Genomic DNA, 14126 nt, shown 5'->3' with positions numbered 1-14126 from the left:
AGGAGACATTTACATGGCTGTGCCTCAAGGCCCTGGGGACCCAAAGGGGCCCTAATCAAATACCTGCCCAAAGACTAGCTTCCCCATGGGTAGGGCCCCCTGGAATGGAATCAGGCCAGGAACACCAGCAAAAATATGTCAACTACTGATTCTGTGAGGTCCCAGTTGGCTGAAAAAGGTGAAAACATGTTTTCTGTCCCAGACTACAAGATACCTTTATATCTCCTGAAGGAAAGAAGGCCTTGGGTGATATGGTGACCTCCAAAAGTGGCTTACTATTAGAGCCATTTTCCTTCTTTCAAAAGAGCCCTAGTTCCGTGCTTTGAAAAATCTTACAAAGAATGACTTTGTTAGGATTGTACTCCATTTCATATAAAGGCATATTCTGGGACCCGAGGACCTACACCTCACAGAAGTTAACAGTGTTAGGGACAAAGAAGACAGATCAAATGCTTGCAGATGTGCAGCATGAGAAACAAGAGATTTTTACCAGGACTAAATGCAGGTTCTTTCATCCCCATCTGTCTCTTTAGTTACTTGACTGCTGCTCTTGGGGGTAGAATGTCATGGTGGTATTTTCACAAGGAAGATGGTATTTGAATGGAGACTATCTTGTCAACTCAGTGAAGCCAAACACAAATGTGGCAATTGGGCACACAAAGTAACACCACTAAATTTGGGTGCACGATCTCTGTTTTCAGTTTCTGGCTATCATTTTCTCATCCATTATGGTGGAGGAAAAATCCCAGACCTATACACTTTGCAGATATTGGAAGAGGCAGGACATGAGATAAGGTATCTAAAAACAAGCCTAGGTAGACATAAGGATTGTTGATATTTGAAAGATCGTTTTTGAAAAAAAAAAGTGTGCATTATATTCTCAAAAGAACTAATTAGTTACCTCAGGTAAGCAAGCAAGTAGCTAACGCACCAAAAGACATACTAAAACGTATTCAGAATTGTCGGACAAATAAGGAAATGCCAGCTTGCGAGAACCTCTATCTGAAGATGACCAGGGACCCTGATTCTTATCCTGCCTTGGTGACTACCTTCCTGCAGTGCATCAGTCAAAACCTTTGTCCTGTTCTGGGCCTCACTTAACTCTTTTGTAAACTGGGGAGGCCAGACTCAATTATTTTAGATGTCTGTTCATTTTCTAACATTCTCTGCTCTAAAGTGGGTTGCAATAGAAAACTCCCAAACCAAGCTAAAGTTTAATCTTTGCCTTAGACATTCCATCACTCAGTAAAAAGTTGAGCATACATGTAGTAATCTTCATATGGCCAAAAAGATAGAGGTTGGAGGGTAGCAGGGTAAGGGAGAGTTTCAAGTCTCAAGTATGAAAGCTGATTAACAAAATAATCTGAGAGGGGAAAGTTGGGGGAGAAGAAAACTCCCGCTCTCCCCCCTGCGTTTTTTCATCTTTCCTAGCATCCTAGACTAGGGAGTGACAGGCTATGTGACACAGTGCTCAGAGGGCAAAAGATAAATGTTTGATGAATTGACCATTGGTAGGGAAGTGATGGGCTTTGTATGTGCATAATAGCCAAGCTGCCTTTCTGTGCCGATTGTCTGCCAAGATAAGAAGCTATAATGAATGGACCTTGAGATGCCCTGGACAGAAGCAGTTTTAATTTGATTGGTTTTAATAAAATTAATTTTAAAAAGAAGAAAATGGCAGAAGGAAGAGGGTAACAATTTGGAAAGACCAGGAAGACTGAGAGTTACATATATCCAGAGTGGATACTAACCACTGGTTTTTCCATTCATTGTGCTAGTCAAGTCAGCAGAGGAAGACAGGTTTGATTTCGTTACATTTGTAAATCATAAGAAAACCTGTATGTGCCCAGTATTGTGCAGAGACACTTGAAATATGGAAATTAAATGGCCTGGCTAAACAGAAAAGTACCATAAAAACTACAGAATGGATTATTCTCCCTCAGGGAATGTTTACTGAGCACCCCCTAGTGTGAATGAAACAAGTCTGCTCCCACCTGTGTGGAATCTGATGGGCTAAGATTTTCTAGCTAAGTGAGAAATACTCTTCCGGTCCAAGAACTCCTACTTTGATATATGCTGTCATCCAAGGGGCCATGCCTGAATGTCTTAGGTACCTTCTAACCCACAGGCAACTAATCTCCCATTTCCATATGTATTCCATGATTTGAGTCCCCTGGCCCTACATTTGTGCTTGGCTTAACTGAGTTTACTAGACAGTCTCCATCAGAACAACACTTCTCTTAATGAAAACACCACAGTGGCAATCCAGGGCCAAGAGTGGTAGTCATCTAACCAGAGGCAGACAGGAGAAAAGAGGCTCACTCATCCCTAGGAGAACTCTAGCTATGCCCACTAATGAACTGCCCTATGGACTTTAGTGTGTGTGTGTGTGTGTGTGTGTGTGTGTGTGTGTGTGTGTCTGTCTGTCTGTGTGTGTGCCTGTGTGTGTGTCTGCATGTGTCTGTGTGTTTTCCATGTGCAAAACTGGGAGTTGGAGCAGACAATCTGCTCCATCTTTGCGCTGACATTTATTTGAGATCTTGTATGGCTCAGACACTCTGATAAGCCCGGGAGTGCAAATACAGTGAAGATATTATCCTGTCCTCAAGGGGCCCACGATCTCATGAAACAAGGGCAAAAACACAGTTATAACACAATGAGGTTTAAATGCTCCTTCTGCCTTCAAGCGACCATAAAAGATCTTTAAGGTCCCATCTAATATCTAAAATGTCCTAAGATTAGAGCCCTAACTACCATTTTTGGCTTTGATTTTTAAGACCAAGTATAGAATTACAAAGAAGTTTGGTTATCCAAGCACTTTAATGGTCACCTTCCATGATATCATGCATTTCCAGGGTTAGGAGAAAGAATTCTATGCAAAATGCAACATTAAAAATAGCCCCCACCCCACCTCTGAGGGTATACATTTCTCCATGACTGCAAAAGGAAAGCCACTCATTACTAAGCCGCTCAGTGAAGCTCACACTATTGGAGAATATAAAGTTTTATGAGCAGGTCTCTCCTTCTCTCTCTGGATATAAGTGAGAAAGTGAGTGAGTAAGAAAGCTGGAGAGGTCTGGCTCAGGAGTCCAGGGTGAATTATAGACTGCCGCTCAAGATTCACAGCTCTTCGTGGTAGGAGGTTAATATTCTCACATGTCATTAGGTCTGCTGGCTCTCCTGATGGTTCATTGAAGCAGGCAGCAAATTATTTCCTCATGCTGCAGAGGACAGCACACTTCAAAGCAAGGGAACTCAGGTCAGGATAGGCCTCCAGGTGGATTAATGACTTGGGATCACAAGGGGTTGTCTCTAGGTAAGAATGAACCTGAAGCTTTTGACAAAGCTAACTTTTTTGATCTGTCTTGACCTGGCTTTCAAGCCAGACCTCCAGATTTTATTTCTATCACCTTCTAAGGACCTGTCAAGATTTGTGGGAAGACTGAGTAACCTGTCTGGTCATTCTATCTTCACTTGAAGTGCCTCTACCTGCTCTCTGCTATTGTACAACTCACCCATGGTTCAAGGTGGAGCTCAAACCCAACCTTCTTGGAGAAGACTTTTCAGCCTGTCCCAGATGTGGCTGAACTTCTCTCCCAAAGCCTTCTACTCTGCATGTTCTTTCCATAACTGTTGCGCAGACTTGGTCTGCTCACCTATGTCCTAGGTGTCTTACTCTTGTCTCCTTGATAATTAATTAAAGACCCCTCTTGGCATCTCCCACAGTGATGGCTAAGTAGGAGGAGAGGAAAACCTACCTACCCTGGATATAGGCCCAAATCCTAATCCTATCTCCTTTCCAGAAGAAAGGGCCAAGAAGAGCCTCAGAAATGTTTATAAGACACACTCCTTAAAATACTTGTTTATCAGTAACTTGGAAAATACCACGTCAGTCCCAGCTCACCCAATTACTATATATGAGCAGATGCCTTCCTTTCCCTCTCTGTACCTAAGATTCCTCCAGAGGGGAATAAAGGGGGTGACTGTATCAGTGTGTCTAGAAGGGTGGTTTGTAGATCACATGTCTCAGAGTTCAGATGCCAAAAACCAACCCTAACTTACAAATCACTCTTTGTATGGCTGGGGTCTGGATATCTCCAGTTAATTTCCCCACATCATTTCCATGCATATCAAAGTGTGAGAATTATTGGGGGTCCTCAATTCAAATATCTTCAGGGGCAAGTCAGGTAACATGCTGTATTTCAATGAATCCAAGGTTATTTTAGGTATTAACAAGAGAGAAAAACCAATGTCAATTAAAAATAACCCAATGTTTCCTACCTTAAAATACCTCAGGAACTCTCTTCCTTTCTTATATCCTGCTTGTGGCTTTGCAAGAAACACATTCATAAATCAAGGTCATTACTCCAACCAATATTTGCTTCATGATATCAAGTGTATGCCCTTTCCACATACACAATAATTTTGTCTTTCAATGCCAAATTACAGTGAATTATTAAATGGCACATGAGTTATCAAAAATGTGTACTAGTCAAGTGAGGTGAAAATAGTAACAACTTTAAGTTAGGATGTGTAGTGACAACAACTCCATCACAACTGCCTCCTGGCTGGTGACAATTTTAAGAAGCCATCCGTTTTGAGATGGATTCAGAGACGTTGAAATGTGGGAAGGAAATGTTCATTTTAGAAGTACTGAAATACAGACAATGCAGAGAAGACAGTAAGGACTGGTGAGGACTGAGGGAATCCCAGCATATGCTCCACCCAAAGGTATCTGAATTAGTATGTGTGTTGTCCACACACACAGTGATAGGCTGTACTTGGCCCAGGAGGGTGATTATGTTATCTGTTGTCTACACAGGAGTATCTCCCGGAATAAAGGGGCACTGTTACTCATTATGACCTGAAAATAGGCTTTAACTAGAATTGTCCTGGGCAGACAGGGATGGAAGTTACCCTACCCGTGAGCCAGCAAACAGCAACCCCTGAGCAATGTGATCACTAGAGCCTGATTAATTCTAACATTTAGGTCTGTAACATCATGCATCAATTGAAGCTGCTTTTCACTCTATGTCTTTAAACATCCCTGGAAGTCTGACATTTATAAGCCTGCATCTCTCTTAACTCCCCACAGCCACCCAGCATTGACCCAAAACTATCCCTTCCTAAAAAGAGATGCCTGTGCTTTCTCCTGAGAGAACACTGCAGCTCACCACAGAGATCCCTACAGGTGTTTGATGGGATTTCATCAGTGGTCCTCAATGATGAGTGATTTTGCCTCCCTAGGAGGCACTTGTCAATGTCTAAAGACACCTCTGGTTGTCATAATTGGGTGGTGGCACTGGCATCCAGTGGGTAGGGGCCAGGGATACTTTAACCATCCTGCAATATACAGGACACCCCCCACAACAAAAACCTATTTGACCTAAAGTGTCCTTAGTGCCGAGGTTGAGAGACTCTGGATTAGGTGAAAGATAATGCTTTTTGCTCTCTCAGTGTGGGGTGAGCAGCCTCCCTCCATCTTGCTCTTACTACTGTCCTGCAAGCCCTCCTCCACAGCTGAGGGTTACATTCAAGTCCTGCTGACCCAATTCATGATCTGGGAAGGAGCCTCCACAGTGATGGAAGAGTTGGCATAGCTGTCAGTCTCCACGAGGAAAGTAAGAGAACTTTCCCCTTTCGTGGGAGCAGACAAGACTGACAGGCTGCGTGACTCTTCCCTTCCCCAACATCACCAGAAAAGAAAGTGACAGCAAACCTTATCAAGCGAGCTGGAAGCTGCAGCTTGTTAGGGCTCAGAAGTCCTGAACTTCCACAGATGGGCGCACCCTTAGAAGATGTATACACTTCTTGGGAAGCCAGAGTAGCCCATGAAGAAAACACCACACACAGAAGGGCTTGCCTCAGGCTTGAAACATGTCCCAGTCAGACATTTCAGATTTGCCTGAGTGCAGCTGTCCAAGTGTGGGTAGACAAGTCCCCATCATTACTCTTGGTGGACTCCTTTTTTCCATGGGGAAGCAGCAGCCAGGCTGGACATACAACAGAAAAATATCACCACCAACCCCTCAGAGAATGGGAAATCCTGAAGGGAATGGCAGACCAAGGCAGAGTGTGGAGACAGAAAACAAGGGCACTGATTCAGGACCAAGGACAGGACGTGAGGTGCTAGGGCCTCAAAACCAGGCCAGGAATACTTCCTGTATTGGTTTTCTAGGGGCTGCTATAACAAAGTAACACAAACTAGGTGGCTTTGAAGAACAGACATTTGTCTCACAGTTCTGGAAGCTAGAAGTCAAAGTGTCAGTCAGCAGGCACTAGAGAAGGATCTGTTTCAGGCCTCTACCCCAGCATTTGCCTTTGCCCTATGTGTGGGTCTGCCTCTTCACATGGCATTGTTTTTATAAGGACACTGATCATATGGGACTAGGGACCCACCCTACTCCAGTATGATCTCATTTTAACTTAACTAATTACATCTATGACATTATTTCCAAATAAGTTCACACTCTGAGGCACTGGGGGTTAGAACTTCAACAAGAATTTAAGCGGTTGTGGGGGTTGGGGGACAGAATTCAAACCATAATGCCTAATTGATACGCCTAGTTCCATAAAGAGTGCCAAGATTCTCAGCGGTGCCCACGGAGGTGATAGTATGAGCGAGAGACACCATATGTGTAGGTAGGTATGTGACCAGGTATTGAGCTAAATTTGAGGGTGATTTGCTATGTGGCAATAGAAAAGTAACACAAATGGCAAGATGTCGATGTACGTATTTCCCTAACCTGAAGAGAAACTTGCAATCACAAGCACTGATGGGGTGGTCAGCCCCAACCTCCTCAAACCATAATCATTTTCACTCTTCTTCCCCAGGCTTCCTAGTGCAGGCTTCATACAATCATCATTCAGGATATAAAAATAGAGCACATTGTTTACCTCAAGTTCACATGTGCATCCATCTGCATTCTCTGAGCCATTAGCCACGAACCTAGAGGTAAGTGAATGATGCTGCCGTGAAGTCAGTGTTCAAAAAAGGTTCGGTCCCCTCTCAGCCCCAATGATGTCATAAACCAAGATCTTATGGAAAGGAATCTTCAGCATTGACAAAACTGTGACTTTCAATCAAAACAGCACTTTAAGACTAGTTTCCTAATCTTGGCCAAAATTGGGGAAAAGGCAGGAGATCAAAGGCTACTGAATTGAAATCAAAGGACAACATTGACGACTAAAGCAAAACCACCTACCAAAATAAATAAGAGTGGGTTGGGGCTACTCAGTATAGGGGCAGTGAGCACCACACCATTCAGTAGCCATCACAAATCATGGTCACGAGTCAGAAATCAACAACATCCAAGGGAAAAAGTCAACATGTATTCAGTTGCTTTTTATTTGAAGTATTAGACAGTTGCCACATTCAAATTGTTTATAATTCTTATGGGAAGACAAGATGTCAGCATGTGGAAATTACACAATATAAGAGTCAAGAAGTAACTCAAGATAACAACAGAACTGTCACAAAATGCTGTGGGATTATATACCAAATAAACAATATAGAAAGTAAGCACTACAAGAACTTGAAGGGAGTGGTCCACTTTAGGCTGGAAGTCCAGGAATGATACTTTCAAAGACATAGAATCTTTAAAATTTTTTTTAATGTTCATTTATTTTTGACAGAGAGAGAGAGCATGAGTGGGGAAGGGGCAGAGAGAGAGGGAGATACAGAATCTGAAGCAGGCTCCAGGCTCTGATCTGTCAGCACAGAGCCTGATGCGGGGCTCGAACTCACAGACTGTGAGATCATGACCAGAGCAGAAGTCAGATGCTCAACCAACTGAGCCACCCAGGCGCCCCTCAAAGACATAGATTCTGAACTGAGACTTCAGATTCTAAGAATATATGCTGTTTAATCTCTTTAAGAATACAGAGGAGTGGGTTGATCAAAGTTTAAAAAATTTTTCATTCCAAAACAGTTAATATTATTTAACAATTAAAGACAAAAGGGAAAATTTACTTGCATTGGATTCCTCATTCTTAAATAATGCCAAGGGGACATTAGGACTGAGTGTCAGTGGTATGAGGTGACTTCTAAGATGACTGTGATCCCTTCCTGCTGGTATGCATGTCCTTTTGTAATCCCCTCTGCTTGAATGTGGGATGGACCTAATGCCTTAATGACTTGCTTCCAATGAATAGAATAAGGTAAAGTGATGAGATCTCACTTCTGAGATAAGGTTACAAAGACTGTGACATCCATCTTGTTGGATCTCCCTCTCTCACTTGCCCACTTCCTTAAAAGCTAACTGCCATGTTGCGAGATGGCCCGTGGGGAGTCTCATGTAGTAAGGAACCAAGGGAGGCCTCCAGCCAATACCCACCATGAAAATGAGGCCTTACTCGAACATCCTGTGAGAAAATGAATCCCACCAAAAGCCCTGTGAATGAGCTTAGAAACAGATTGTCCCCAGTTGAGCTTGCAAGGATGTCAGCCTTGTCTGGCATCTTAATCACAGCCTTGTGAAAGACCCTGGGTTAAGCTACCTCTAGACTCCCGACCCACAGAAACTGTGATAAATAAAGCTTGCTAAATTTGGGGGTGACTTGTTATGCGGCAATAGAAAAGTAACACAAATGGCAAGATGCTGATGTACCTATTTCCCTCATCTGCAAACTAGACCTTCTCCATCCTCATAATAAATGAATATCAGAATTAACTGAGATAAGAAGATAAAGGAGAACAAAGGAAGACAAAAAATGCTTATACATGAGAAGGGTCCGTACATAAGATTTTAGGTGCCTGGCACAAGCCAAACACCAGGTGATCTGGGCCCCAAACCTTCTTTGGTAGCCTGTTCTACAGCATGTGGATATTTAAACATGGTGTCCAGTGGTCTGACTTTCTGAAATGGAGCTGGACCAGTCAAGGTCAGGTGTCCCATTACTAAAAATTTTGAAAGTGCCATGCCACAGAGCACTGAGCAACACTCCTGGATCTACAGCAGATAGTTTGGATTATACCATGTAGGCTTTCATCCTGAGGACTTAAACCTAAAAACTTAGGAATGACCCTATATTCATGAATGAAATGGTTCAATGATGTGAATGCAGGTCCTTCAGTCGAAGGGCAACACTCTACAGCATTTTTAGGTTTTCTAAGCTGAGCTGCTATCTGGTTCACTGCATTTCCGAAAGTATACACTTGGGACCCTGGAAGAGACAGGGGTTAACCAGCACTACCTGCAGGGATTCTGTCTTTTGTACATGTACATGCACAAAAGGTCTTAGGTTAGAGTTCCCAGAAGTAGACTTTGACATAAAGACAGCAAGTCATTTATTTGAGAGACGATATACAAAGCACCAGAAAGTGAGATCAGAAAGGGAAAGAAGTTAATAAGTGATGCATCGCAGGACAGGTTGCTGATGGGGCCAAATGGAGTTCAAAGGCTTTTTAGGGTAAGATCAGCAAACTTTTTATGTCAGTGGCCAGATAATAAATATGGTAGGATTTGAGGGCCGTATGATCTCTGTCACCACCACTCTGTGTGAAAGTAGATAGATAATATAAAATGGATAGCAAATAAATATATAAATGAGCAGCATAAAAATGTTCCAATAAAACTTTATTTACAAAAACAGGCCAGATTGGGCTCTCAGGCCAATCTCTGCTCTAGACTAGTATGGGATGCAGGGTGGATCACTTCTCAGAGCTGTATCACACGATGGGAAAGGGAGCAGAGGTATTTGTATTTACCAACCTCCTCCAGGAGTCAGTGGTTGATGGCTGAGCAGGCTCCAGTGGCCTGAGAAAAGGTACAGGTGCCTGGAGGTGGAATCCATGAAATGGGTGGACACAGAAATGGTGAGGGCCAAAGGGATACATGCAGAGCACCCAGAGCTATAGAGACCCTGCCCCAGCCTAATCTATTCTTAAAGAGGAGGAAGAGAGGGTGGTGACAGAAAGGGAGAGAGGAGCAAACACACAGTTCCTCCACGGTGAATGGTGTAGACAGTCAGTATTGCTCTCCTTCTTCCCTCCCTTTCCCTCTTCCTGCCCCACTGGACTTTGAAGGAACTATCACAGTGTGGGACTAACTGGCAGGGTTCTCCAGTGACATAGTTTACCTGTCGCCCCAGTTATATTCTAGCCATAGCCAGACCACACCAGCCAAGGCCTCACCTCCTTAGTACACTGAGAGACTCTCTCAGTCTTGAAGAAGTCTTTCCCTGGTGTGGAGTTTTTTGTTTGCAGTCTTATTTTAATTGAAATTACAGTGTCATTTTGCTGGATGAGAAAAAGATTGAAAAAAATCAATAGAAGGGATTGTGCAGTGTCCAAGTCTATGGTCCCCAGCCTACTCCATCCTCACGGAAGGGGAGGAAAACCACCCATCCTCTCCCCTACGCCCCAGTTGAAGTCAAAGCAAAAGAAAAAAATTAAATTAAATCATCTTATTATGTAATTGGGACTAGGCCTCAGGCTGCAGCAGTAAAGAAGGGATTAAGGGTAGAGCCACCTGGGCAGCCATTCTCCTGGGTCCCATTACCACCCCCCTCATTCCTTTTTATAGCCAACAGATTAAAATGCGAGCCTAGCAATCTTTGATCTTTCACTTGCTGACACAAATCCTTTCAAGCTTCCAACATTTTCTGCTGAGGTAATTAGTACTAATTAAAAGGTTTCCAACAGTCTTTGCTCCTTTTTTTTTTTCTCCTGTGTGTCTCCCCCTGATCCCCCTCCCCCAAAGAAATCGCTTTTACAAGTACCTTCTATCCCTGAAACATGGGCATCCTTCACTTTCTTCTTTATCTGACTTGGCCAGATCAAGTAGATTAGTGACTCCATTATTCTGAATACAAAGCCAGACAACAGGTTTTTACTATCGCTCCTGACCTGTTGAGAGTGCATGGGCTTATATTCAGAAACAAGCATCTTGGCTTGTATGAAGAGACAGTCCAATTATGCAGGGAAAGTCACCACGAAGTGTAGTCTTCTGCCCAAGGAAGGACACCATTTGGTGACAAAGTGTTTTACTCCAGTGTCTGTCTATCTCACACACACACACGCACGCACACATGTGCACACATGTACTGCTTCACTGCTCAAACTGACAAGTTGCAAAACTTGCCTCCCAGCTTGCTTTGTCCCCATGCTTTCTCTTTGTTAGGAGTTACAGGGCAGGAAAAATCCATACGGATTATTTAAAAGGTAATGCCAAAAAATTAAGGAAAGGGGGTGCCTGGGTGGCTCAGTCAGTTAAGCATCCAACTTTGGCCCAGGTTATGATCTCACAGCTCATGAGTTTGAGCCCCTGCATGGGGCTCTGTACTGACAGCTCAGAGCCTGGAGCCTGCTTCTGATTCTGTGTCTCCCTCTCTCTGGCCCTCCCCCGCTCATGCTCTGTCTCACTCTCTCTCTCTCAAAAATAAACAAACATTTAAAAAAATTTAAAAAAAAAAGGATCATCTTATCAAAGCTAAAAAAAAAAGACTTGGAGAGAAACACATTCTCATGTGTGCATGTGCACGTGCGCACACACACACACACACACCGCACACAGAGTCATGGATTCAAATTCCCAATAAGCAAATAATCTCTAGTCTTTCCTTGGCTCTCTGCCATAAAGTGGGGGCATGGACGCTCTGGGGGTGTAGCTGAGCTGTGAGCCCTGTCCTGGAGCAAGTGTCTCCCAGACTTCAGCTTCAGAGACAACCGTGGCCCACAGCCACTTCTCACTGCCAAGGGCACTGGTACTGTGGTGCCAGTGGGCAAGACGGTGGTCCAGCAAGGAGGAGGGGACCCGGCACAGACTAAGGGCTAGAGCAACCTGGGATTCTCTCCACTACTCACCTTTCGCATAGCAAAGGTGAATGTAGGAAGGGTAGAGGGTGCCTAATCTCACAGAACCGCTTTCTTAGTGAAAACTGACACTGGGAGGGGGTATGTCATAATGAAACAATGATGTCTGCTCTCATGAGCACTGTTCTTACACGAAGCTCTCAGCTACCTCAGCCTGCTGACCCGGAGCTGCAGGTGTGAGGCCTGCTCTACCTGTCCCATGAGGTCCAAAAGTCGGAGAGATGGCCCATTTGTTCAAGGGCACACATTAGCTCTCAGCTATCTCCCTTCGTGCTGGCATTCGGCATTTTCAGTAGGTGAGAAATGACTTTTCCACCCTTTGTGAGTCCTACTACAGCAGTGGCTGCAGCAAGGAGACCCCCCCCCCCCTTTTTTTTTTTTTTTACTTTTCTGCTAGGGTCATTTATGTTAACTGGGTAGAAATCTTCCTTCAGAGCCCTTTGGCCCAGAAATTAGTCACTTCAGACCCCAAATGGGCTTTGATGCAGCTTTCCTGATTAGTGAAGGATGCCACTAAAAAATATACCCACTCCCTATCCCCTATCCTCTGAAAAAAGAAAAAAAAAGCAAACACTGAAAAGTAATGGATTTAATGATCTAGAAAATCTAGACGCTGGAAACTCCAAGGGAGATCATATTAAATTAGACCAGTACAAACAAGCCAAACTAGATTTATCCTCTTGTGGTTACAGATTTTATCTACTAAACCAGGTTTTCGGGGCTAGTGTCTGTTTTCAATGAATAGGATTTTTGAATGTCAAGTCCCAGCATTCCTAGGAGAGGATAATTTACCCCCAGGATCTCAGTTGGGCTGGGGCTGGCCATACCCCAGTCTCTGCAGAGGGCCACAGATACACTCTACTCCTCTTCCTTTTCCTGGGGATGGATGCCTGTTGAGAACCAGCCATAGGAGGGATTTGGAGGTGGGTGGAGGCAGAGACAAGATTCAGAGAAAAAATATGAAATTTTTCCTTGACTCCTTCCTGAGGGAGTGAAGAAACATGAGAGGGAGAGGGGAGAGGGGTAGGAGAGTTGAGCAAGTTGACCAGAGAATGTTGTGGACCAGATGTCACCTACTCTCAAAAACATGCACCTGAACTGTATGAAAAGTACCCTAAATATTGTTATGGACCCGGCACGTAGGGAAATACCTTTGGGGTCCTTTTCTAGAGCCAAGGGGACATGAAATCATTTTATTTTTTTTCCTAGGAAATGATTCTATCACCTTGTTTCTGAAGCCAATGGTGAGGAAGCCTTTGCTTGTCCAGCCTTCCTTTCCTGGGGACCTTCCCCCGACCCCAGCGAGCTGAGCTGGGAAAGGCTGGCCCTCCCTGTAGGGAAGAGGACTGGATCCTGCCATGCTGATTTGGGTAGCTGCTAAGACATAATTATAATGAAGAGAAGGCGGGTGGGGGGGTGGAGGGAAGGAAATTACTTTTGAAAATTATGAAAAATACCTTGACGGCATCTCTTTGAGGCTCACATTTAGCTCTCGGAAAAGATTTCTGCCAAAGGGTGAGTTCTGACAGGGGGAAGATGAAATGAGGGGCTGGGGGTGGGTGGGGAGGGGGGGCCGCTGCAAAGAGGCAGCCGTCTGTCAGAACTGATGACTCGGCAGCTGAAGTCAGACTGGAATATTTACCCAGCCGTTGCAGGGGGATGGCTGGAGAGGGGAAAAAAAAAAAAAAAAAAAAAAAAAAGCCCGGACAGCAGCCAGTCTGGCCAAAATGACCACACAGAGACGCACACACAAGCAGGTCAGGCCCTCAGACCACCGACTACTTTCCCAAAGGCTCTAATCATCCGGGAGAGAATTAGGTTTAGACAGTAATCCAGAGAGTTTTCAACTCTGTTGACTCTGACCCAGACCCAGGGCTAGGAGCTCCTGGCCCTGCATAAAGTCAGAGCGTGCAAGCAGGGCTCAGCACCCACACTCATGCAGCAGACAGATGTGGGCCAGGCAAGTCCTGCAAATCCCATCACTGTTCTTTTGGGTCCCCCACATATGAATTTTTAAGACATTGCATTTTTTCTGCACCAGCCAGCCCTGCCTCCAAATGAGCTCACCAAAAGGCTATTTTCCTGACTTAAGTCCGAAAGAAGCAGGGAGTACTTCAATGCAGGATTTGTTCTTTGTTTGCTTGTGGTTTGTTTGATGGGGCTACCTCTTGGTTTTGAGGGGGGAAACATAAAACTGGGAGTCAGGAACAGTGGTGTACCAAAGAGGCGGGGAGTGGGCTGGTGGGAATGTCCACCACAGCGAGAAGGGGTATTTTATCACGGACACTGTTTGGAACTGTCAGATCATGGT

At 44.3% G+C, this 14126-nt stretch overlaps 1 protein-coding gene across 17 annotated transcripts in view; it reads right to left on the bottom strand.

Annotated features, from left to right (window-relative positions):
• Positions 1 to 14126, bottom strand: part of LRMDA (leucine rich melanocyte differentiation associated) — a 1023531-nt gene that overhangs the window by 463793 nt on the left and 545612 nt on the right. Inside the window, exons 1-3 of one of the 17 annotated variants that reach the window (XM_042909265.1) lie at positions 11807 to 11857; positions 10723 to 10805; positions 6898 to 6949 (exon numbers count right to left, since the gene is read on the bottom strand). The exons of 14 other annotated variants lie outside the window; for them this stretch is intronic. In XM_042909265.1, the coding sequence (XP_042765199.1) occupies positions 6898 to 6949; positions 10723 to 10801 (131 nt within the window). In that variant the 5' untranslated portion in view covers positions 10802 to 10805; positions 11807 to 11857. Of the gene's footprint in view, positions 1 to 6897; positions 6950 to 10722; positions 11074 to 11806; positions 11861 to 14126 lie in introns of those variants that run through there. 2 more of the 17 variants (XM_042909266.1, XM_042909262.1) reach the window with 2 other exon arrangements.

Source organism: Panthera leo, chromosome D2 (genome assembly GCF_018350215.1).
Source record: "Panthera leo isolate Ple1 chromosome D2, P.leo_Ple1_pat1.1, whole genome shotgun sequence".
Lineage (NCBI taxonomy): Eukaryota > Metazoa > Chordata > Mammalia > Carnivora > Felidae > Panthera > Panthera leo.
Note: the sequence above shows the minus strand (reverse complement) of the source record. Positions and strands in the feature narration are given on the sequence as shown.